Source organism: Panicum virgatum, chromosome 1K (assembly GCF_016808335.1).
Source record: "Panicum virgatum strain AP13 chromosome 1K, P.virgatum_v5, whole genome shotgun sequence".
Taxonomy (NCBI): Eukaryota; Viridiplantae; Streptophyta; class Magnoliopsida; order Poales; family Poaceae; genus Panicum; species Panicum virgatum.
Window position 1 is genome coordinate 54,903,279 of NC_053136.1, and position 25,711 is coordinate 54,928,989.

General features: G+C 44.9%; 3 protein-coding genes across 8 annotated transcripts; 2 read left to right on the forward strand and 1 right to left on the reverse strand.

Moving 5' to 3' along the window:
* Nucleotides 1-237: 237 nt before the first annotated feature.
* LOC120645420 (AP-1 complex subunit gamma-2-like) lies at nucleotides 238-16,886 on the reverse strand. 5 transcript variants are annotated; one of them, XM_039922218.1, is made up of 20 exons: nucleotides 16,644-16,886; nucleotides 16,239-16,541; nucleotides 15,994-16,135; nucleotides 15,503-15,676; nucleotides 15,065-15,244; nucleotides 14,489-14,643; nucleotides 14,084-14,174; nucleotides 13,372-13,535; nucleotides 13,246-13,300; nucleotides 12,486-12,608; nucleotides 12,300-12,395; nucleotides 11,753-11,880; nucleotides 10,553-10,657; nucleotides 10,178-10,464; nucleotides 9,347-9,433; nucleotides 9,192-9,269; nucleotides 9,032-9,106; nucleotides 8,779-8,954; nucleotides 8,272-8,376; nucleotides 238-636 (listed from the first exon to the last, which is right to left on the reverse strand). In XM_039922218.1, the coding sequence occupies exons 1-20, from the start codon at nucleotides 16,721-16,723 to the stop codon at nucleotides 541-543; spliced, it is 2,700 nt and encodes an 899-aa protein (XP_039778152.1). In that variant the 5' UTR covers nucleotides 16,724-16,886; the 3' UTR covers nucleotides 238-540. The 5 variants fall into 5 exon arrangements, with proteins under 5 accessions (XP_039778152.1, XP_039778158.1, XP_039778146.1 ...); XM_039922224.1 differs by having other exon boundaries at nucleotides 9,192-9,266; nucleotides 16,644-16,885; XM_039922212.1 differs by having other exon boundaries at nucleotides 9,032-9,109; nucleotides 9,192-9,266; nucleotides 16,644-16,885.
* A 2,807-nt stretch (nucleotides 16,887-19,693) lies between these two features.
* LOC120645462 (auxin-responsive protein IAA9-like) lies at nucleotides 19,694-20,859 on the forward strand. Of its 2 annotated transcripts, none has more exons than XM_039922246.1 (3): nucleotides 19,694-20,239; nucleotides 20,328-20,421; nucleotides 20,516-20,859. In XM_039922246.1, exons 1-3 carry the CDS (start codon nucleotides 19,855-19,857, stop codon nucleotides 20,556-20,558), a joined length of 522 nt encoding a protein of 173 aa, XP_039778180.1. In that variant the 5' UTR covers nucleotides 19,694-19,854; the 3' UTR covers nucleotides 20,559-20,859. The 2 variants fall into 2 exon arrangements, with proteins under 2 accessions (XP_039778180.1, XP_039778190.1); XM_039922256.1 differs by having other exon boundaries at nucleotides 19,696-20,236.
* A 2,054-nt stretch (nucleotides 20,860-22,913) lies between these two features.
* LOC120645453 (proliferating cell nuclear antigen) lies at nucleotides 22,914-24,804 on the forward strand. The gene is made up of 4 exons (XM_039922238.1): nucleotides 22,914-23,350; nucleotides 23,455-23,607; nucleotides 23,700-23,797; nucleotides 24,334-24,804. Exons 1-4 carry the CDS (start codon nucleotides 23,032-23,034, stop codon nucleotides 24,553-24,555), a joined length of 792 nt encoding a protein of 263 aa, XP_039778172.1. The 5' UTR covers nucleotides 22,914-23,031; the 3' UTR covers nucleotides 24,556-24,804.
* Nucleotides 24,805-25,711: the final 907 nt, after the last annotated feature.

Genomic DNA, 25,711 nt, shown 5'->3' on the forward strand with positions numbered 1-25,711 from the left:
CTGGAACATAGTACTATCTAACATGGTTAACATAATGAGTTAATGACTGGAACGTAAGGGTTAATTAACACGAGGGAATAAAAGTTTGCGCGCTATTGTAAAACAATCCCGGACACACTGCACTTATGGCACCGCAGGTTAGGACTGCACGGCTACTGTCAGTCATTGCTGTCGCTTACTTATGCAAAGCACTGCAGGTCTCCAGTTTCCAAGGTTGATAGTGCAAGAACATAGAGATTATTTGTAATGAGATGTAGAGACAATGTTTTCTGAGTATCCTCAAGCGTAGCGCGGTGTACATCAGGCATGAATACATCACGTTGAATTTAAAGATACGACATGGCTGCTTACTATACAATATATAAATGGGTCAAGAAAATGAATGGCCGCCAATAAACTATTTGCTCTAAGTACCCCGTAAATTGGGGGATATGAATAAAAAGAGAAAAAGGGGAACAGTGTGAAAGAAATTTTCGCGCTGTCCCCAACACGTAAATTTGAGATAACTATCACAACATGATATAATATACACAAATGGCACTATAGCCCAGAAGGAAAATTGCTGACTTGGCCCTGTTCCAATCTGTCCTCGCCATTCACCTTATAAGACATCCGGATACGCATTGCAAGTGGTTTCTGTTCAGCAGGATATAGATAACAAAGAAACATCAACAATGAGCATGGGACTATAAATATAACCCCGAAACATTGCAGGGTAACTTTATTCTGAAGAACCATTGGGCTTTCCAGGATTCTGTTCACTGTTTTTTTTTTTGAAAAAAAAGGCTTTCCAAAAGTTCATTGTAATTGGACTACCCCATTTTGACCATTTGTCTGGTTATCACTCGAAATTGAGTACATCAATTTGAATTAAAAACCTGTATATTCAACTTCAAATGTTTCTTGGCCAGGATCTATTCAACCAACCAGGACAACTGGTTATAGGCAGAGTAATTCAGGATCTAAAAACCCTGGGCACAATTGTGATAGGACCAGGGTTTTTTTTACCGACCGGAACCGGTCCGGAAACCGCGGTAACCGGTCAAACCGGTCTGGACCGGTTCCGGTACCCGGTTTCAAACCGGCCCAAATTTAAAATTCAAATTTGAATTCAAAAAAATGAAAAAATCCCAAAAAATTACAAAAAATACTTCAAGTTGCGACGAATCTAATGGTGTCAATTTTTTTCAAATATTCGTTCATTTAGTATACTTTGCGGGCATTTGAAGTTAAACAAAAAAAACGTGCATGCAAAAGTATACAAATACAATGTAAAACATGTTATATATTGTATTAATGTAAAAGTAGTACAAAAGAGGATTGGAGGGTTCATTTAGACAAAAACATGTTATACAAACATTCAAATTTTGAACTAAAGTGGGTTTTCCGTCGGTTTTTTGTTCAACTCCCGGTTCCCACTCAAACCGGACCGGTTTATCGGTCAAACCGGTCGGCTAACCGGTGGAAACTGATTGAACTGCCATCTAGAGTTTGAAATTTGAATTTGACCGGTTTTTAACGGTTTCCGGTCAAACCGGACCGGTTTACCGGAACCGGAGGGTGGCGGTTTCGTCGTTCCGGTCGGTAAAAAAAACCTTGGATAGGACAACCTAGGGACTTCAGACTAATGATGGGTGCAAAATGCTTAGCTCTTTTCTTCACAGAATTATTCTCAATGAAAGCAATCAATATAACAATCAACAGTGCACATGTTGATAACATCTACATTAACGCAAATAATTATGCATTATGGTAGTATGCGCAAATGAGAAAATACCAGCAAGTAGCTTATATAAGAATCCATCAATTTCACGACAGCCTACATAGCAGCATATTATTAACAGTGCGACCGAGATTTACTCGCAGTTATAGTTCTTGCACGCTAGAACCCAAAATATTAGTCTACTTCTGTACTGATCGCATATGCTATAAGTCTTATCATTTTGGACAATGTACACGTGAGAAAGGCTCAGGTTGGTCCTTATCCCCCCCCCCCCCAAAAAAAAAGAAAGAGAGGAATTGATATTTTGTTAAGTTAGAGTACATGCTGTTAATATATAGAGAGAGTCTCTCTTTTCTATTTCTGGCCCATGTAGGCCTCTTGGCCCATACATTGTATATGTATAACCCTAGTCAATGGAATGTAGTGGGTTCAGCTCATTTTTCTCTAACATGGTAACAGAGCCACGGCTTCTCCATGCCGCCGCCGCACTTCTTGCTCCACCTGCCGGCGAGCGCGGCGCACTCCCCTGACGCCCCTATCTCTCAAGTCCTCTGCGCGCTCCTCCCCTTCTTCTGCGCCGCTGCTTGAGGCGGCGCCTCTCCCCCTGACGCCGTTGCTCCACCTGCCGGCTCCCCGCCCTTTTGTTGCTGTGCGCCGCCGCCTGACGCGCCGCTCCCCTCTCGAGAGTTTACTGCGGGCTGGGGTCGACCTCTTCCTGTGCCGGCGGCTCGCCGACGCCGCGCGTTTCCCTCCCCTCCTGCTGCTGCCATGGGATCTTCCCCCTCTCCTTCCAGCATACTTGCGCCAGTCTCTTTTGGTGCCCCTGTCATGGATGTGAAGCTCAATGGCTCCAATTACAGAGATTGGGCCTTCTCTCTCAGGATGCTGCTGCGATCTGTTGGTTTTTACCTCCATCTCACTGATAATCCACCAGTCCCTACAGCTACTAATGATAAAGAAGTCAAAGCTTGGCTCCTTGATGACGATTGTGTGATGGCAGCTATCTGCATGAATACTGATATGAGCATTCGCTCCTGTCTTGAGGATCATAATACTGCATAAGAGATGTGGGACTATCTAAAAGGTCGCTATCAACAAAGTAGCTCAGCTCTTCGCTATTCACTGCACCAAAATCTTCATCATCTCCAGCAACAGGACATGTCAGTTGAAGAATATTACATTTCCTTCACTAAGCTATCACGCCAGCTTGACTCCATGGTACCCAAGTGTTCTTCCTCATGCACGACTTGTGCTCCATCTTGGACTGCCAGAGACCAGTATGATCAGCAGAATACTATGTTTGACTTTGTCATGGGACTGCGGTCTGAGTTCGAACCTATTCGAGTTCAGCTTTTGGGGAGACCTACACTTCCTACACTGGCCGAGGCATTATCTGCTCTCATGGCCGAGGAGACGCGTCTTAAGACGATGTCTGCCATTTCACCGATGTCTCAGCTTTCAGTGCTTGCTGCTCCTTCTATGTCTGATCAAGTTGCAGCAGCGGCCACCTCTCAAAAGACTCCTTGCAGCCACTGTGGCAGGACCAATCATCCTGATGAGCGGTGCTTCAAGAAGTATCCTCACCTTCTGGTTCAAATGAGAAAGCGTGCTAGCTCCCGTCGTGGAATACCTGCATCTTCATCGAGCACACATGTAGCAGCACCATCTCAGCTCCAAGCAGCAGCACCTCAGTTACCACAGGATTATGTGCCACAGCCATCAGCAACTAAGTACCAACTGTTCCCACACCACCAACAGCCATCAGCACATCAGTTCCAGCAGCAGTCCAACAACACAATCTCTGCTCCAGTCAGTGCCTGCATGTCAGCTAGCCCCTTGTCCTCTACGTCACAGCCAGGTACTTTTTGGGTGTTGGATTCGGGAGCTTCGTTTCATATGACTTCCAACTCCTCTCATTTGGATTCTTGTCAGCCTCTTTCTCATAATCGTTGTGTTCAGACTGCTGATGGTAACTTTTGCAGCGTTACTCATCAAGGCAATCTTGTCACTTCTAATTTTGATGTTTCTGGTGTCTCTCTTGTCCCTAAACTTTCCATAAATCTGATCTCTGTTGGGCAACTTGCTGATCTGAATTGTGTCATTGGGTTTGATGACACTTCGTGTTTTATTCAGGATCGGCAAACCCGGGCTCTTCTTGGTACTGGCCATCGCCATAGGAGGTCATCTGGCCTCTACATCCTTGATCATCTTCGGTTGCCGTCTATTGTGTCGCCATCATCTTCTTCTGCACCGACGTCATCAGCTTTTGTTGCGGCTACCTTTCCTCAATGGCATCATCGTTTAGGCCATCTGTGTGGATCACGTCTATCCACCTTAGTTAAACAGGGTGTTCTTGGTCATGTTCCTATTGACCATTCTTTTGAATGTACTGGTTGTAAACTTGGAAAACAGATTCAGCTTCTATATCCTTCTAGTAGCTCAAAAACTACTCAACCTTTTGCTCTTGTACACTCTGATGTATGGGGTCCTGCTCCTTTTGTATCAAAAGGTGGCCATAAATACTATGTTATCTTTATTGATGATTACTCTCGCTATACCTGGATTTATTTCATGAAACATCGTTCTCAACTACTATCCATCTATCAATCTTTTGCTCGGATGGTTCAAACTCAATTTTCTTCTTCTATTCGTATTTTTCGTTCTGACTCAGGTGGGGAGTATCTTTCCATTGCTTTTCGTCAGTTTCTTTCTTCTGAAGGAACTTTGCCTCAGCTATCTTGTCCTGGTGCTCATGCCCAAAATGGCGTAGCTGAGCATAAGCATCGCCATGTTATTGAAACTGCACGAACTCTTCTTATTTCCTCTTTTGTGCCCTCTCATTTTTGGGCTGAAGCTGTCTCTACCGCTGTCTATCACATTAATCTTCAGCCATCATCTCGTCTTCAGGGTAAATGTCCTGGGGAAGTTTTACATGGATCCCCACCTGGCTATGCTCACCTTCGTGTGTTTGGTTCCTCATGTTATGTTCTTTTACCTTCTCATGAATGCACGAAACTAACAGCTCAATCTATTGAGTGTGTTTTCCTTGGTTACAGTCTTGAACATAAGAGTTATCGTTGTTATGATACCTCAGCCCGTCGTATTCGCTTTTCTCGTGATGTCACTTTTCTTGAAAACAAACCATATTTTCACTCTTCCGCTCCTACAAAATTGCCATCTGTTGAGCCTCTTTCTTTCCTCTTTTTGCCACATATCTCTGTTTCCTCACAAAATTCCTCACCTGACATGGTTCCATCTCTTCCTTCTGATTCCACTGAGATTACACATGTTCCAACAGCACCTCCTATTCAACCACCTCCACCTGTGTTATCCAGTCCACCACCACAATCACCACCTCCATCTGTTACGCCTTTTCCTTTTCACTATTGTCGTCGTTCCCGTGTTCATTCTCCAATCTCCAGCCCTACCATAGATGATTCACCACCTTCTTCACCACCTCATAACCTTAGGGATCGTTCTACTCTTCATGCTCCCGATAGATATGGATTTCCCAATGTTGGGGCTGTTTGTGAGCCTTCCTCTTATCAGGAAGCTGTTAACACCCCTGTTTGGCAAGATGCCATGTCGGCTGAACTCCTTGCTTTACAACGCACGGGTACCTAGGAGGTTGTTCCGTTGCCTCATGGTGTCAATCCCATCACCTGCAAGTGGGTATACAAGGTTAAGACCAAAGCTGATGGCTCTATTGAGAGGTACAAAGCTCGCCTAGTTGCTCGGGGTTTCCAACAGTCCTATGGTCGTGATTATGAGGAAACTTTTGCTCTTGTTGCTCATATGACTACAGTTCGTACTCTCATTGCTGTGGCTGCCACTCGTTCATAGATCATCTCCCAAATGGATGTCAAGAATGCCTTTCTTCATGGTGATTTGCACAAGGATGTTTACATGCATCCTCCACCGGGGGTTGAGCTTCCTTCTGGATATATTTGTCATCTTCGGCGTGCTCTTTATGGTCTCAAGCAAGCACCACGCGCTTGGTTTGAGCGGTTCAGTTCAGTTGTCAGTGCTGCTGGTTTTACTCCTAGCGAACATGATCCTGCTCTATTTGTTCATACCTCTCCGCGTGGCTGCACTTTAATTCTCCTTTATGTTGATGATATGTTGATCACTGGAGATGATTAGGAGTATATTACTTTTGTTAAAGAGCACCTTTGTGACCAATTCATGATGTCTGACTTGGGCTCCCTAAGCTACTTTCTGGGCATTGAGATTGATTCAACTGCTGCTGGCTATTATCTCTCTCAGTCCAAATATATTCAAGACCTACTTGCTCGTTCTGGTCTCACAGATGCTCGGAGTGCCGCCACCCCTATGGAACTTAATCTTCACTTGAAGTCGTCGGATGGTTCTCCTCTTGCTGATCCGACAAGGTACCGCCATCTTGTTGGTAGTCTTGTCTACCTCACTGCTACCAAACCGGATATTGCCTATGCCGTGCACATTCTGAGTCAATTTGTGAGTGCACCTACAATAGTTCACTATGCTCATTTACTTCGGGTTCTGCGGTACCTGCGGGGGACAATCTCCCGTCGACTCTTTTATGCCACCTCAAATCAACCCATGCTTCATGCTTATTCTGATGCTACTTGGGCCAGTGATCATGCTGATCGTCGATCTGTTACTGGTTACCGTATTTTTCTTGGTGGTTCACTAATTGCATGGAAGTCCAAGCGCCAAACTGCAGTTTCTCGGTCTAGTGCTGAAGCTGAACTCAGAGCTCTTGCCACAACAACAGCAGAAATTATTTGGCTTCGTTGGCTGTTGGCTGATTTTGGGGTTACTTGTGCTGATCCTACCATTCTCCGTTGTGACAACACTAGTGCTATTCAAATTGCCAACAATCCAGTCAAGCATGAGCTCACAAAGCATATTGGTGTTGATGCCTCCATACGATCTCATTGCCAACAATCAACTGTTGATCTTCAATACACGCCGCCTGAACTTCAGCTTGCTGATTTCTTCACCAAGACTCAGACTAGAGATCAACATCAGTTTCATATACTCAAACTAAGTGTGTCTGATTCACATACTTCTCAGCCACCTTAGTTTGAGGGGGGGTGTTAATATATAGAGTCTCTCTTTTCTATTTCTGGCCCATGTAGGCCTCTTGGCCCATTTGGCCCATACATTGTATATGTATAACCCTAGCCCTGTTCCGCTAGGCGTGCGACTAGGCGCGATTCAGCGCGCTTAATCGGTAGGCGAGGCCCGTCGCCTCGATTAGGGGGGGTCGGCGGCGTCTGGGCGATTGGCGGCGCTGGGCGGGGCTAGGCGGCGCGGAGGCGCGCTGCGCGGCGCGTAGGCGGGCCCGAGCGTCGCAGGCCGCGAAATTTCGCGCCGCGCGCGAAGAAATCCCGCGCGGAGGCGGGCCACGCGGCCGAGCGCGCGCCAAAAACGGGAGCCGCGGCCGAGCGCGCGGGAGGGATAAGAAGGAGACGAGCGTTTCCCGCCCGCCATTTGCTCCATCCGCTGACGACGACAGCATCGACGAGGTCATCCCCGCCGGTCGTCACCCGCTCCCCTGTTCCACCGCTCCCCCACAGGAAGGTCGTCACCCGCTCCCCTGCTCCACCAGTCGTCCCCACTGCCAGGCGCCGCGCCAGGAAGGTCATCCCCGCCGGCGCACCCCCAAGGTCAGTCCCCTCCCCTACTCCTCCGTCTTCCCCCTCCCCTGGTCCTCCTCCCCTGCTCCTCTTCTTCTTCCCTCCCCTGCTCCTCCCCTGTTTTGGCTGCTCTGAAATCTGAACATCTGAATGACTGAATGTGTAGCATACTAGCATCTCTGTTGTTCACTTGTTCTGCAGTATGACAATCTGAAAACTGAATGTGTTTCAATTTCCCTAGTATGCTCATGGATTGGAGGTGGCTGAAATGATTGAGATAAGTGACAACTTGTTGTTTCCTATTTTTTTTTTCATGAACTGCTGTCTATTGACTATTTAGTATTTACAAGATGTCAAAATGTGATGTAGGAGGAAGGAACATGCAAGATTAAGCCACCAAGGTATCAGGTATGTCTACTGACCCTATCTTTTTATTTACTTTAGCCTATATATATTCAGCATTTTTTGCTATATATACATAATATATTATATATATAAGTTGTATGCCAAAACGCCTAGAAAAACGCCTAGCAGCGCCTAGGCGCGATTACTCCCGACTAGTCTCTAGGCTGAGGGTCATCGCCTAGAATGCGCCTAGCGCCTAGCGGAACAGGGAACCCTAGTCAATGGAATGTAGTGGGTTCAGCTCATTTTTCTCTAACACATGCAACATTAGTCAACAGTGTATCTAAGAAATTAATGACACACGAGCAGCAATAGAAATACATCAGTCAGTTTTGCAAGAAATTTGCATTACAATGTGAGCTTTATGGCCTACAATTTTCCTGTTAGTACTTCAGCCATATAAATTTAACAGTTGTAAACCACATCGTACGGAAGAAGATTAAATTCGAGCCAATAAAAAAGATAGACTATAGAAGCTAAATAAAAGGGGGGAACCAAGGGATGTAAATCTTCATATACCTGGCCCTGTTGATTATTGGTGACACTGAGCCCTTGAGTAACCGAACCATTTCCATTAGCTGGAACAGTGTTGCCACTAGCTGGATCCAGTTTCAATTGGATGAACTGCACGCAAAAGAAACATTATCAGCATATCTATCAAATAGCTTTTATTAAAAAAACAAAGGAAGAATAAAATGATTCACTTAGCCTCTTTCTATTGCTCTAATGTGAAAAAAAGGTGTTATCTACATTTTTCTAGATCAGAGTAACAGAAAGTACAAAACTCAAGCTATATGAATTCAAGGAAGGAATGGTCAACAGGACATGGGTAGCTTATAGCCCATCAAACCCAAGCTGAAGATGGTAGAAGAAATGCAACAAAATTTCAAGAACTATCATGCAGTATAATCATCATTTATCACGTGATAAAAACTAATGTATGCAGAACAAAAACCATGGAGTATCAGGGGTAATTTATAGCGCCAGTGGAAAGCTCAAACATAGAATACAGCAATAAGATATTACCTTTGGAACAGCGGCCTGAAAAATAAAATCTGTATAGGTACTCGATGTCAAATTTGTAAAAGTGGCATGAATTGTCGTCTCTCGTGGGTTTCCAGGTTGTCTTTTCAAATCAAAGGTGATCTTCAAGGTTGTACTCTGGAAAGCTGTTATTGATGGGTGAACCGTTTTTTCTAGTCCTGCTCAAATCAGGAGGTTTAGTAACCATGAGCACGATGTAGTTACATTGTTTGCTAATATCAACAACAAAACTAACCAGAAACGGATGTACTTGATGACAAACCATCAAGCAGATCCATGCCTTGAGATACCAAACGTGTGGGTTTAGTCTCTGCTGCATTAGTGTTTAAATAATTCATCAATTGTTATACACATAAAATAGACGATTCAAACAGTCAACATTAAACCAAGCTAACCAGAAACAGATGTAGTTGATGACAAACTACCGAGCAGATCGATAGCTTCAGGTACAGCATGAACAGGTTTGGACTCTGCTGCATCAATATGACACAATTCAACACTGGTCAGCAATAAAAACATAGGCAATCGCTACAGCTAAGATTACTTTTACCTTGTCCAGGCGTGCCATTCTGTAATGGAGATGATCCAATGGATAGAAGGTCCATAAGAATATCTGTGCTAGCAGTTGAAGGTACACCTGAACAAAAATAGAAGAAAAAATTAAGTGCTAAAGTAAGGGAATTTTCTGATAACCAAAAAAATAGAATGTAAAAATTAGTGCACAAAAAGATAATAACTGAAGTACTGAACAACTCTTTCATGTACTGCTGCAGTAAATAAAATATTGACCTGCCTACATCACAGCAAGACTTTTTCATGGGCAAAAGTAACAAGCAAGGCTGTGTTAAATACAAATATTTGGACAAGATCCCAATATCCCACATTATAGCACTAGAACTAAATTTTAGGATAAAAGTATAAATGACTGATTAGCAAATTGTTGAGCATGGGGTGAGCTCAAATTCCATAAAAGTAATCTCCAGCAGATTACTCATCTCTCATACCCTATATATTTTCTCTCTCCATCACCAATAATATTTTTTGCGTTTTTGGTAGCTAGTGCTGTAGCAGATTACTCAAAGGATAGGGTAGAGGAAAGAATTCCCCTACATTTGAGTAAGAGGGAGGTGTGTTTTGGTAATGGGGATGGAATTGGTAATCTGCTGGAGCACTTCCCATTACCAAAAGGACAGTTTTTTGGTATTGGGGAAAGGGATGAGTAATCTGCTGGAGAAGCTCTTTGTGCAGATTCTGAGGGACAGATGGAGGGATTGCAGAGGGCACCAGTCAATAAAGCCCCTTTGCTCTTTTAACGTAATCAGAAAAGCAAGCTAAAATGGAAACCATGCATGAAATAACAGAGATAGTGGCAAAAGAATACCTGCCGTTGATGTACTCACTCCACCAATACCCAGAAGATCTTGCAGAAAATCATTAGGTGTTGTAGTAGAAGTGGTGGTTGAAGCTGGTGCATCATCAGAACTCAAATCAAGCAAATCAGCTAAAGGAGCTGAGGTGGGTTTTGCTACACCATTCGGAAGCTTAAGGCCTCCAGGAGCAACCGTCGGGGCATGTTTATTTGCTGAAATAGTTGCTTGTGTAGCAGTAGCCCGCTTCACCAGATAACTAGCTTCGTCCAATACAGGCATACGTTCAAGCAAAGATGATCTGCATTTGAAACCAGGCACTCTCAGATTTATATTTTTCATAGGAAAAAAAAACTAAACAAATCTACTGCAGTAACGTCTAAAACCACCTGATAGACTGATGTCTTTGTATTATGGAACTGAATTCAATTGATCTTTGCTGTAGTTCAAGCACAGCATTCTCCTTATTCCGAGCAACTATTTGTTTCACCCTCCTGTTAAAAAAAATAAATAAAGCCACAGTATTTAACAATGCAGTATTACACTATAAGAATCACCTAGTTATGGTAAATGTTTTGCATGACATGATAAGCGTAGTATTTTTAAGGCTATAAAAGAGCACCATAATTGGAATAACTGCCACAGATACGATGAAGTTAGAGCCTTAGAGGTAGATGTTGTATAAAATAACTAAGGACATATATATCACCATGTGTCTAAGTTGTCAACACCCAGAAATATGTGATAAGCTTTTCAAGAACATAACTTAAAGGCAGTATTAAAAAAGATGAGGAAATCGTATATGGTGGTGTACCAACAATGACTACCATAATGTACAGATAAATACAGCATAACATGGTTCTTAAAAAGATGAGGAAATTCTACATGGTGGTGTACCACCAATGACTACCATAATGTACAGATAAATACAGCATAACACGGTTCTTCTGTGTGTACAAGGAACAACGTTCCCACAATTTAATGACCGGCGAGTCTGAAGTTCACTCGTGGTAAGAGTAGGAGATAAAAAGGTTGCACAGATTTATGGATTAAGTCCACTTTACTAGCCCAAACTCAAGTTCAGGTCTGCAAAGCGCTCTCCCACTAAACAACAACAACAACAACAACAACAACATAGCCTTTTTTCCCAAGCAAGTTGGGGTAGGCTAGAGATGAAACCCGAAAGAATCATTTAATTTTCACTAGCAATTTTAATATATATATAGGACCCACATGTCAGCATCTATCGCCTTTCTTATTCATAATTATCTTCCCCAAAATAAACAGAACAAACAAGATGGACATGCTCCCTGCTCGACATAGGCCTGCCTACTCAGATGCTACACTGCTCGAAATGCTCTGTCTACTTGTATACATCATTGAAAACCAGGTTAGTTAGGGCGCGTGAGAGAGTTTTGCACCAGTTCTGTGGATAAAAACTTGATATTCATTTGCAAATTAATCAGGAACGTCATGAATACAAGAGAATAATGACAAAAGAATACAAGTTCATAGTTAAGAGAACTGCATCTTTGAGTTGGTATTTTGTGCGACAACTATGAGGTCAAGTTGAAAGAAAGATATCTTACTCTGAGGTCGATGGAAATCGTGAGGAGAGCTTCAGAAGAGCAACAAGACACATAGCTCCAGTTGTCGCATCTGCAGAGTGGCGGTTAAGAGCGATCTCTACAGCATCCACAGCATCAGATTCTGTTACCTGAACAAGTTAATGTATTTCACAAGATGTATGACAAGTTACAAATGACACTAAAAACACAGGATAGATTGCTTATACAACAATGTAGACAAGTAAAAGTCCAACCTTGGAAAAAGATTCTTAAGAAATATAATTCATTTATCTCAAGCTACATGTCTAAATTAATATTAAGGCCACCTGGCATGCATATATAGATAAACAAATAATGTGCATAGAATTTCTGGAATAATCACCCTTGTTTAGAACTTTAGATGGGCTGGGATGGCTGCCTGCCCAGCTCATTCTAGTAGAAGTTAGAACAGACAACAGCAGAACTTAAACATGTGACAGTTATTTAGTAGTTCATACAGTTGGGAGCACAATCAAGCAAGTTCAGAGGGTTAAAAAAGAACAAATCCTGCAACAAATTGTCCACTCACCGTAATTTTTTCCTCCCCATCCAGCATGCCAACATTGTTCACCAGCATTTCACCATATTCACCAATGCACCAAACAGCTACTCTCACTAAACTTCCCTAAATAATATAATATTGACAAAATTACGGACATCAGGTAGGATGAGATGGAATGGCGTGCACTATGAAGAGTATAAAATTTTCCCTAACCTGTTTGCCATATGCTTGCAAGGCCTTATACAATGACCTCACTGAATATCCTTGAAGCTCTGATGCATTGCTTAATACAACAATAAGGGCATGGCATACATCATCCTTCACATGATTTCCAGCCTGTTAAATAATAAGAATGAAACATGAATTTGGCTCGTTTTTGTACATCTAATAAGGCAAGACAACTCAAGTTTGACATCTCCCACTATGTCAAAATAATGGACTGAAACATAACTAGGAACAGTCCACAAGTATACCAGTAACTTTGTGTGCAAAGATAGTAATATTTGTGAAGTTTAAGCAGGCTATGACAAATTTTATGTCATAGTGGAAATGCCTTGCATCCTTTAGAGGTTTCTGTGTGCATGCTGTAAGCATGAGGTACAAAACGGCAAGGAGAAATGCAAGAAGACACAGATCATAAGAACAGGCAGAGTTTCTTCCTCAATGGGTATGTTTGGACACTAGGATAGCTGCCAAAGAAATTCTAAAGCTTCCTTCCCTGCAGTTTTGTATCAATGTGTGCTAATGCAGTTAATATCCCTCATTTGAATATCCAGGTTGTACTATACACAGACTTAAGGTGTTCCATATTTAAGAGCATGCAATGCAAGTTGAACAGACTTGCCCAGAAGATGAAGAAATGACTAAAAAAGATGCAAGGTTAGAAGTATTGAAAGAAACATAAAAAAAAATTGTGTTCTATGAGCACATATTTTTTAATATTAAAATATCTCCACAGTACTTAGGTACTTACCAGAGATAAAACCTTGAACATCTGATCAAGGTACCATAACTTCTCTTGAGAAAACCTATTGGACATGCAACATTGTTAAACGCTCCACGAGGCAACTAGAAACTAACAGAATAAATAGATACTAACTTTTCAACTATTGAGCATATCTTTGATGTGAGATCTCCTTTAAAGTCTGGATCCGCAATGCTTAAGTAATCAATGAGCTCTTTAGTCAGAGGCTTTACATTTGTGTCATTGACTAGCAGAAAAACAAGTTCAAGGGCCCTTTTGCGAATGGAGGCATCGGCATCCTGAAAGATGCACAGACAATAGAAATGTTAAAAACCAGAATAACAGAACTAGGTTGCTGGAAACAGTAAATGTCAGGCTTGATCATACACAATTATGAACTAATGGATCATACACTGTGAACCCTTGATTTTTAGATTGAATGCATTGCAAGAGCAGTAACATAGAATCCAGCTTTAGCAAATACAGGAGAAGTACTCAAAACCAAGGGCACAGGATTAGCGAATCTACAGAAAGGTCCCGGCACAACATTTGGACTAGATAAGCCAACAGCTTTGACACACACATTTGTTCATTTAAGATCCTTTCAAAGTTGAAAATAGAAGGCAGGTCTACAGTGTACACTAAGTTAGCACGCTATAAGGTATCTGCACAAAGGCGAATGCCTAAATTTTGGTAGTATTATGCTAATTTGCTGAATGTTATGAAGCGTTGTCCTGTAGCATAATATGAGGATTCTTAATCTAATGTCATACATACATAGGCATGAATTAGCGCGAGGTATAGTAAGACAAGCACTCAGCATGGATAGAGTTGCATGTATTGTTACCTTTACACACTCTAATATTGTTGTCCTGTGCCTCTGCACCGCCAGTGCATCAACTGCAATGGCCCTCATAAGCATGTTAAGAGCAACATATCTGAAAGAGGACAGGGTGACAGGCAGAGTAACTCCATCTATGGAGCAGATAGGTAAACCAATAAACATTTCATTTATAAAATGTGAAATAACATAACCAACGGCAACCAATTGTTCCATATATTATTGCTTGAAAAATAGTTAGTTAGTTACAACTGAATCAAATTTCATAAGCTATAGCCACAAGCTCAACATAATTACTGATTAAACTAGCAGATCAATCAAGAAAGGTAAAAGAAATTATTCACAAACAGTTTGGTTTATTTTTTTAAAAAAAGAAAAGAGGGTCAAGAACGAAAAGCAGAGAAGGTTGACCTTATATTGTTATCACGGTTTGACAAGAATCTACCCAAAATATTAATTGCCAGAACACGTAAACCACTAGTAGCTTCAATGCCCATTATTGTCTGGACACATTCATACAGAATGGCATTTCCAGCATTCTTGTTTGAGTCAGTTTTTGTTGCAACCTGGATAAACATAAATACCATGGTTAACTATCCACTTCAATATGCAAACAAATGGTCATGCAGATGAAAATAGGGTTGACCATGGGGAAAAATTAGTAAATAGGGAAGGTCTTGGAATCCAACATAGGCACCACCTACAGAGGGTCTAATGGAAATATGTCATAGTTTAGTTAGCACAGCATGAAATACATGAGTCATCCATTATGGGCTAAATAATGCAAAAAAAAACTAGTTCATGTTATTCTATAACACATCTATAAGATTCCAAGTCTGCTCTGATTGAAAGGCAAAACCAAGAGACATATGCAATCAAGAAAAAGATTATGACTAAAAGATACATGCCCGTGCCCTTGCTTTGTTAGATGGACAGTAAATGATAGTGTTCTACATGTGAAACCGAAGATAAAGGTTGATCAATCACCTGAGCAAGAATATCATTCATATATTCACTGCAATCTGCATCGCCTTGACCCAAGATGCGCATAAGTTTCAGAACTCGAATATGCAAGAATGGATCAGCAATTCCAGAAACATCATACTCAGGAGCATATGAACTATTGGACACATCTCTCAGTATGCGAACCAGACCTTCAATGCAGTTCTGCAAATGAGATGAAATGTAAAAGTGTATGAGGATAACGCATATGTCAGCCTCTCAGATATTATATTACCATTTTCAGCATCAAAAATATTAATGTGAAATATTACAAACTTGTGCATTAAATATCAAATAGGATCATTTAAATTATTATAAGAAAAATGTTAGACAGAGAAATTACATGTTTTCGGTTGATCTTTTTCCGTGCACTTACCTGTCATGCTATTTGTGATGTTGGGTGCAAGAAATAAATGTCCTTACCTTCCTCAGGTACTCCAGAGCATCTTTGCTGGCTTTGCATAGTTCTGTGCAGAGCTGAATTGCAGATATAAGAACCCCATGGTGTTTTTCTTTCAACAGTGATGCAGCCAGGGCCATGAAGTTCTCCGCCAAATCTGGCACTTTTCGTACGATCCTTATAGAGCACAAAGCAGCCTAATAACCAAGTAGAAATATACCATAAATTAAAAAAAATACCAGTAGAAATAATCAAATAATGATAGAAAGGCACAAGGTAAGCCCTGCATCCAAACATACTCATATAGTAGTTTACAAAGACTAATTGATGAAAAAGTTTACAGAGCGACTAAATTTGGTGGTTCCAATAAGTATGTTATTTCCAATCAACCTAGGTCAATTCCTTGAAATAACACAAGTCAATAATTCACTCGTTCAGCTGTCAGTGTTTGTCTTCGCCCTGCTCGACTGGACTCGTCTACTGGGATTGAATTACAGAGTATACAGGTACGTACCTTTTTCTTTGTATTGACTTCCCTACTGCGCATCAATCTCTCCACTTCTGGCGACAGATCCCGTGCCATTTCGGCAGAGCAGATGTTACCAAGCGCACACAATGCAAGGCCCACGATGAACTGGTTCGGGTGGTTGAGATCTCTGCCCCAAATTAAGCACTACCATTACTCAAAACTCGGTACACCATTTGAGGAAACAACACTCGCAGCAGTGACATTGCAGGGACAGTGTCGAGCGGGCCTACTGTTTGAGGGAGTTGGTGACGAGCATAAGCACCTCCTGCCGCTCGTCGAGGAGCAGCATGAGGCCGAGATAGCCCACCCGCTTCTCCGGGTACCCCGCGGCCGCGATGAGCTTAAGGCACTCCATATGGGCGAAATGGGTGGGGTAGCCGAGCATGTGGATGAACATGAGCTTGGCCATGTTCCTGTGCCGGAGCGCCGGCTCATTCTCGCTGATAGCCGTGCGTATCGCCGCGCACTCACGCCGCACCACCGCGCGCTCCTCCGCCGCCGTTTTGCACGCGCGTATCGCGCGTATCATATCCCTGCGGGGCAGCTCACGAAGCGCGGTTACAGCATTGGCACGCACGAGTGCTCCAGATCCGGCGCGGGTTGGGGGGAATTCTGGGGCGGCAGGGGGTTCTCACCGGAGGCGTGTGCCGGAGGAGAAGGAACTCATAGCGATGTCCGAGGCAAAGTCCTCGACGATCTTCTCGACCGTATCCATGCCGAGATCTCGGAGAGGACACGCCGCCGCGCGCGGAGGCGGAGAGGCGAGCAGCGGGATCTGACGCCAAGGTGGTTGGGGCGGGAAGCAGCGGAAGGCGAGGCGTGTGCGTGTCGAGCGAGGTGGACGAACGGGGGCCTCGCCGGATCTGGAGACTGGATGGAAATGGTGATACTGGAGGGTGGAATGTGCGAATTTTGTTCGTTTGTATTTTGTTTCTGTTGGGCCTATATTTGGATCGACGAATTTTGACCAAATGCGCGCAATTTCGATTGCCGTCTTGGAATTCAATCGAAAACCAACCATCGCGTGTATTTAGATCCGTAAAATGGTGGTAAAAAGAGTCATATCGGACACTGTAGCACACTGTGGTATTTTTCGTTTGTATGTAATAATTGTTGTCCTACTCTGACCTAACTAGATTCAAAAGATTCGTCTCGTCGTGTACATCAAATTTATGCAATTAGTTTTTTTATTTATCTACATTTAATGTTCCATACATAAGGCAAAAGATTTGATGTGATAGGTGAATAGTGAAGTTTGGAGAGAGAAATTTTGGAATTAAACACAGCCCATAGTCTTTCGGAAATTTGGAATTTTCGTATAGATTTTGTGCCGAAACAGTTTAATTTCCCAAGACATTATAGGAGATCTCCCATGTTTAGTCTTCGGAATGGTGCAGTCCAGTTCGGCCCAGGTCCTAAATTACTGGCCCGACAACAACATGTAGCTTGGGATTTCGGCCTGATTGACTCCAGCATTTTCTTGACCCGGCCCGACAAATGCTGAAACGCGGTAGGACGTTGAATTGATGGTCGTGAATTCGTGATTGGTACAATCTTCCAGAGCACGAGCATGATTCCAGTCCCAGTGACGTTTCTCGTACAGGTATGATGGATGCATACCGATGCAGTTGCTCTGACTGAATGAAAGGAGCAGACAGATGCTATTTTGGGCCCTGTTTGGTTTACTGCTAGTACTACTAGCACACATTTCCCGAGAAAAGAACCTTCAATGCATGAAGTACTAAACGAAGTTTATTTGCAAAACTTTTTCATGGATGGGTGTAACTTTTCACGACGAATCTAATGATAGTAATTAATCGATGATTTGCTACAGTGATGCTACAGTAACTATTCTCGAATCGTGCGGTCAAAGGCCTCGTTAGGTTCGTCTCGCGAAGTAGAACACGGCTGTGGAGTTAGTTTTGTAAATTATCTTTATTTAGTACCCTTAATTATTGGTCAAAATTTTTGTGCTACTTGTGTTAACCTAAACCAGGGCCTTGATGTCATCTGAACGACAAAATTTGGGACGGCGAGGGCGAGGCCCAGGATCTCTCGTTCAATGACACCAGTACACCCGCCCGTTCAAGGACGGGTCTGTGGCATGTGGGGACAGCTACTAGTAGCAACCAAACCTGAAAGACGCCAGCGCCATCAGCCATGTGAATCTCCGGTAGCTGAGGTTCTGGACGACACGATCCTGACAGGTATAGCCATAGCCGGTCGAGAAAGAAATCGGTGGATCGATGAAGCCTGATCCGCTGCTGCGCGGCGCGTGACGTCAGGAGCGGAGGGACGCCGACAAGGCGGAGTGGTACGGGACAAGGGTGTCCGAGAGACCCGGCATGGTCGGGGGACACGCGAGATACGGTAGTTTCCGCCTCCCTTCGACCCTTCTCCTCCAAGCCATGCGCTCTCGTCTCGTGCCCCAACACCGAATCTGCAGGTTTCCTGCGTGCTCGTTTTTTTCTACGCCGAGCTATGATTTTTCCATGGGAGACTATTGGAGGCATCGAGCTGTGGATGAGTGGAGCCGAAGATCTCGTGCTGGGGAGCATTGCGCATAAACAATGGCCTACTGGCGGCCTCGAGTCCCAGAGGCTCCCCTTCTTTTTTACCCCTTCCGACCGACGTGGTGGCCGCCGCGGCCGCCGAGCGAACGAGCGCTCGACATGTCTGTGAACATCTGGCTGGGAGCTCGACCAGGTCTCCGCGCCGAGCTCTAGCGGAGCAAGACACTGTGCGTGTCCCCCGGCCGGCGATGCAGTGCGGCGCACGCCAAAGAGGCCGGAAGCGCGTCGGAAACGGGAGGGCGCCGAGCTCCCCCGGCGCAGGAGAGGCTCTAGGCACCGAGATGGCGATTCCACGGGCACCCAACCAACCCACGGCCGGAGCAACCGGGGCCGCGGCTGCGATGTGCCTTGACCCGATAGACAATTGAGCCCCCGCGCACGCGCCACGGATCGTATTGGCGCAACGGCTGACGCGCGGCCACATGCCTGTCCGGTGCGCCACATGCTTGTGCCCTGCTCGCGCCACCCGAGTCGCCGACGGCGGCCGGCTTCCATGTTGAGTTCCCTGACCCCTGCCCACGCGCCCGATCGCGGGCGCCGGCGTGCACGCCCGGCGAAGAGCGAGCGCTAGCATTACCGCCGCAACATTCGAGTCTATCTAGCTACTGCCCCGGATGGCGTCGATGGCCAGACCGATCGGCTTGCAGACCGTCGCATCACGTCTCGCCGTGCGGTGATAAGCCGGCAAGGCAACTGAGCATCGATGCACCGAATTCGACAGTGGACACGAGTGTCACATGACAGCAGATGGCATGGCTCTGCCTGCGTTGAGAGATTGACTCCTACTAGCAGCTCAGGCTGTCAACGCTCTGTTGCACTCCAGCACAGCACGAAAGGAACAAAAGCCACCGGCGCCGGTGCAGTGGATTACCACTAAAGCACACACGAGACTGACGCGGGTCCTGTCGGTAGGCTACAAGAAATAATCAAGGCAACCTTTGCCTTTGGACGGCCACGGGCCTTGCTCTGCTCAACAGGCAGGCAGACAGATTGGCCGCCTTTGGGCCCCCCTGAACCCCGACAAGCTGCCTCCCGCTGCATCGATTCCTCCTGATCGTCTTCGCTGGCAGGCACCGCACGTCTCTCTCCCCTATATATGCTCGGCATCTCGTCCTCATCCCTGTCATCTCATCTGAATTCCAAACCTCTTCTCGTGCAGCAAGGATCACCAAAACTCGTAGCTTTAATTTGCCAGCGAGAAGACAGCAGCAGCTAGCTGCAAGAATAGAGGATCGATTGATCGAACGATCAGCAAGCAGTTGAGCACGACGACATGGAGCTGGAGCTCGGGCTGGCGCCACCGAACGCGCACCATCCCATGATCAACAACCACCTCGCCGTCGCCGACGAGCTCAGCAGCAGCTCGTCGGATTCTTCTGCGCGCGGGAAGAGAGGGTTCAGGGAGGCGTTCCAGCAGGAGACGCTGCTGCCGCTTTTCGACGACGGCTCGTGCAGGAAGAACAAGAAGCCGCTTGTTGGGTGGCCGCCGGTGAGCTCCGCGCGCAGCAGGGCGGGCGCCGGCGCCGGCGCCAACTACGTCAAGGTGAAGAAGGAAGGGGACGCCATCGGCAGGAAGGTGGACCTGTCGCTCCATAACTCCTACGATGAGCTCCTCGCCACGCTCGGCCGCATGTTCCCGGCCACCAGCAACCATGGTAGTAGTATTATTATTCCATTAGAATTCAGAGGATCTGCAATCATCCAATCAACCTATTCTGATTCCTGAATTATTGCCATGGCGTGCAGACGGCAAGGAAATCAGCAGCTCCACCAGCCATGTGGTGGTCACCTACGAGGATGGAGAAGGGGACTGGATGCTCGTTGGAGATGTGCCATGGGAGTAAGTTCATCGCCTTCCGATCCTGCTGTTGAATTCAGAGCAAGGTTTAGGCGATTGGATTGTTCCTGACATCGTTTCTGTGATTTTCTTGCAGTGATTTTGCGCGATCCGTCAAACGCCTTAAGATACTGGGATGACTACATGAGCTGCACACATCTCACTGCACTGATGTACATGTTTATAAATTTTTTTTCCTGGGTTCAAAAGCACAATGGTGTTGAGGGTCTACACAGTAGTAGTAGGTTACGGGTTACCTCTTTGCGAGTTGTGACAATACGTATACGACCAGGTCTTGTTTGTGAGAATGTTCGCTTGGAGACTTGTCTTTGTGTTTTGCGCGGTTTATGCTGCTGCTGATCATATACTATATATATACAAAAAGAAAAAAGAAAAAAATACTATATATACAATACAGATCTTTCTACCCTTTTTTGTAAAGAACATGGAAGCCTCTCCCTCTCTCCAGTCTCAAGAAAATCAGTTGACGCTCAGGCTAACTGTGGATTCTCCTGTTGCTTTAATAATGATGGCAGTCATAAGCAAATCACTTGACGCGGACGCTTGACGTTCAGGTTAACTGGGATTCTCCCTCTTTTTTTTTGAGTGGGGGGTTCTCCTTATTTGTGCTCCACATTTCAGTCTTCTTCTAATGCTTGAGTGGGACACGTCGGGTCACTCAACTTGGCGCGCAAACGGCCCACGGTCGCCAGTGCAGCCCGCATCGGCGTTGAGATAAAACAAGAGGCCTTTGGACGGATCAGGCCTAGCACAACACGCGGGTGCGCAGCCCATCGGAAATTTGTCTCGATTTCGCCGAACAAACACGCAAGCCCACCTGAGTGAAAGCCTTGGTTGCGGTGAGTCCACATACGGGCCCCGTTTGCCGGTTGTTTACGTTCGCTTCCAACCCAGTTCATCAAAACAAGGTCAGTAATCTCATGTAAAACCCTAGCTACGCATCCATTCTCTCGCTCGCTCTTTCCCCTTTCCACAGTTTTCACAGGCGACCGGCGGGCGATCTCTCAATCCCGGCCCGATCCCGTCGATTCCTCCCCTCCGGTGCCCTCGTCGGCGTCGGAGGGAGTGGAATCGGCGCGGATTCGGGTCTGGTTGTACATACCTACTATCTATAGGCGTAGTTCGTAGGCTAGTAGGTTAGGGTTTCCCTAGGCGGCGGATGGGGCGGCGGCTAGGTTTCTACTCCCTCCGAGGTGCGGTGGTTGGTGACGACGGCGGCAGCAGCGTTGGAGGCGTCGGCTCCTGCGGTTGCACTTCTTGGAGGTTAGTTATCCTTCTTCTCTTTTGCGGAAGGGAGGAAGTCTTTTGTTTCCCCATGGGATTTCTGTCCTGGGCCATGGTCATGGCGCCGGTTTGGATCGGTTGGTGGGAGAAGAGTTCAGAGGAAGACTCTTTGGATGCTCTTTCTCCCCTGTCGGTTGCTTTGTCGTCCGGTGATTTTGAGCTGCTGGCGGTGCTTGTGGCGTCAAGTCCCAAGTTCCTCGGCGTTGAGATGGCCGGCGGTCATCAGTTCCTGCTTGTGCGTTCAGTGGATCTACGGCATGTCGATGATTTGGCGTGCTACTCGGTGAGGCAGTCAAAAACTTTGTTTCTTCGTCGAGTTGGGCTTTGGCTTCAAGCTGCAGCCTTGACGGCTTCATCTTCCAACCTCTGGGGTGGCGGTGGATCGTCGCGGGGCGGCTCCTTGCGCCGGTGACGAAGACAACCGGGAGGCCCTTGGGTGGACCAAAATGTATTTCTTTCTTTTTCCAAGGGTGTGTTTGTAAGAGTTGCAATGTAAACCTTCATATGTGAAATGAAATCCCGGTTTTCTCAAAAAAAAAAAGTAATCTCAATCTCAAAAAAAAAATCAAAACAAGGTCAGATGTGGATTTCTGTATATTGTAGCCATGTACAAAGTCCAAACTCAAGCGGTTTACCCCAAAAGATTACAAATTTTTAGAAATCAACTTAGAATTGTTACTCCACCCACACATAACTAGTGGTAACAATTTTTTTGAAAATTGTTTCTGTTAACCATTGGATCCCACAGATTGGCTTGATACAAAACTCCCATCTACGGCGCAGCATTATTTCAATTCTTCCCCGAAATTTTATAAACTTTGCCGCATTATGTTGTTTGCGTCGTATTCAAACATGAGGTAATGAACGATGAAAACAATTGGAGGGAAGCACGAACTAGTGCAGGCAGCGAGATGGCGGGAAATGCCGGGAAAGGAATTCCCATCTCCCGCCTCCGCTCCCGGATAGCCCGCCTTCCTCAAATCACAGGCACAGGCACCACCGCCGCCCATGTTTCCCTACTGACAGGTGGGTCCGCTAGCATACCGCGTTTCTGAGGCCCCACCTGTCATGTGAATCTTCCAGGGCAAGGAGCGGGAAACATTTCGCGGCACGGCGGTGGCTCCCCCAAATTTCCCTCCCTTTTCGCTCCGCGTCCCCAAATTCTTCCCTATTAAAATCTACCCATTCCCCCTCGACCCTCCCTACGCCGCTCTCCCCTCCCAAACCCCGCGCGCCCAGATCCTAGGGTTTCCCGATCTCCTCCCCCCCTTCCGCCGCCGGGCCGCCGACGTGGAGAGCGCCGCCGCGATGTTGGAGCTACGGTTGGTGCAGGGGAGCCTCCTCAAGAAGGTCCTGGAGGCGATCCGCGACCTGGTTAACGAGGCCAACTTCGACTGCTCCGGGACCGGGTTCTCTCTGCAGGCCATGGACTCCAGCCACGTCGCGCTCGTCGCCCTGCTCCTCCGCGCCGAGGGGTTTGAGCACTACCGCTGCGACCGCAACCTCTCCATGGGCATGAACCTCAACAACATGGCCAAGATGCTCCGCTGCGCCGGCAACGAAGACATCATCACTATCAAGGCTGACGATGGATCCGACACCGTCACCTTCATGTTCGAGTCGCCCAGTAAGTCGCCAATCGCTTCTCGCCTTGTGTTTATCGTTTTCGCTGCTTCTAGTGGTTCTCGATCTTATTCCTGACCGTGGTTATTTCACTGTGGAAATGAACAGAGCAAGATAAGATTGCCGACTTCGAGATGAAGCTCATGGACATCGATAGCGAGCACCTTGGCATCCCGGATTCCGAGTACCAGGCCATCGTCCGCATGCCGTCTGCTGAGTTTATGAGGATCTGCAAGGACCTCAGCAGCATCGGGGACACAGGTACATGGATTTATTCAGTAGGCTATTTGTCTCTGTTGCACATGGATGGTCCTAGCTCTTGTCGATTGAACAGTTCCCATTTCATTCTGCAGTTGTCATCTCGGTGACTAAAGAGGGCGTCAAGTTCTCAACCTCAGGAGAAATTGGGAGTGCAAACATTGTCTGCAGGCAGAACCAAACTGTTGACAAGGTACCCTTTAACCCCGTTATCACCCCCAAATTGGAACAAGTCTCATCCTCTGAATTTATGTGTGCTTGTAACCTGAAAGTTATAGGGACAATAAAAGCAAGGGATTGTTCCTTGTAAGTACTTAATATCTCCTGAAGTTAGCAAACGTGCATGCATAATTTCTCAACCAGTTCCAACATGCCATACATTCATAATACCTACTGAAGTTGTGAAAGAAATGGAATTCAGATGATTGGCTTTGGTGCCAGCGCCAGCTTTCTGTTAATTTGTCTAGCCAGTACACTAGATGTTTCAGAAAGCAGAGGTTGCCACCATCATTTGGTTGGTTGAATTGGTATTGCTAACACTGAATTGAATCGGGCACCTGTTGCATATTTGATATTTAAAAGTTACATGCAAATAAGGTTCTCTATTATTGTAGTCAGCAAGTTTTTATCTCTTTTTGATATTGTTTTAGTCAGTATGTTTTTAACAAAATATTGCAGCATTAATGAGATGCTTGAACTGACTAATGGATACTGTTTGTATCGATGCAGCCAGAAGAAGCTACCATTATAGAGATGCAAGAACCAGTTTCCCTGACGTTTGCCCTGAGGTACATGAACTCCTTCACCAAGGCATCTACACTGTCTGACCAAGTGACTATCAGCCTTTCATCCGAGCTACCGGTGGTGGTTGAGTACAAGATCGCAGAGATGGGCTACATTAGATTCTATCTGGCGCCAAAGATTGAGGAAGATGAGGAGATGAAGCCTTGATGACAACAATATGAATCTTATGTTGCCTACGTTTCCTTGTCTATCAACCATCGTTTGCTTGGCTATTGTTTGCAAGCAAAAAAGGATGTTATGTGTTATCTCTTAGGCCAGACTGCTAGCTACTTGTATTTGTGACTGCCCTGTGAATCCATGGATTTACGGTGAATCTAGATTAGTGGGCTTTGTTTTGCGCATGTTGCATCTATTTGCCCTTTTCAATTCAGTCATTAAATTTTTTACTGAGCACAATGTGCCTTTGGTAATCACCCTGATGGTTGCTGGATAAACAAGCCTTACCTTGAATCTTGACAAGAATCAAGTTCAAGGTAGTTGGGATTGTTTCCTCGTGCTCTGCTCTCGAGTCTCGAGAAAGTGGCAATGTATAATTTCTGTGTTGTAGCCTTACTGCTTCATTTCGATTCATCGGAACAGTGATGAAATGTATTAATTTTCAATCTAAGATTAGAAAGACTAAATATGATTTAATTATAAAATTAATTACACGGATGGATGGGAAATTACAAAATGAATTTATCTATATTTATTATTAAAGTAAGGTATCTACCCAAATTTTTGGTTTGGTATATTGGTTTGATCTGCCTATGCTATTGACAGGTGGGCCCATAGTTCATCAATCGGAATTTAAATAAATCAATCGGAATTCTAATAGGAACCTGAACAAATCAATACTAATCCAATACAATTGAAAACTGGACAATTAATACCTCATGGGGTCATACATGTTGTATACGGAGTTTCCATCGAAAAAATTGTTGGGTCCATATATTTATGGTTAAAATTAATCCATCATTAGAGATTGTTAGTGTTAGTATGACATTGTCTAATTATGGTCTAATTAGGCTTAAAATATTTGTAATTACACCCATTGAATGAGTTTTGTCAATTATTCACATTTAATATTCCTAATTAGTGGTCAAATATTTGAAGTTACTAAACATTTGAAGTTTTTTTAGTAGACTAAACGTTTGAAGTTACTATGACGCTGAAAAAATTTTGGGATCTAAACACACTTTGTGTAAGAAGTGCATCAGTGTATGTTTGCAGATGATTTTGGGGAATGACTGTGTTTACATGTGAAAAGTTTGCGAAAAGTAAAGCTGAAAAACACTGTAGCATTTTTCGTTTATATGTGGTA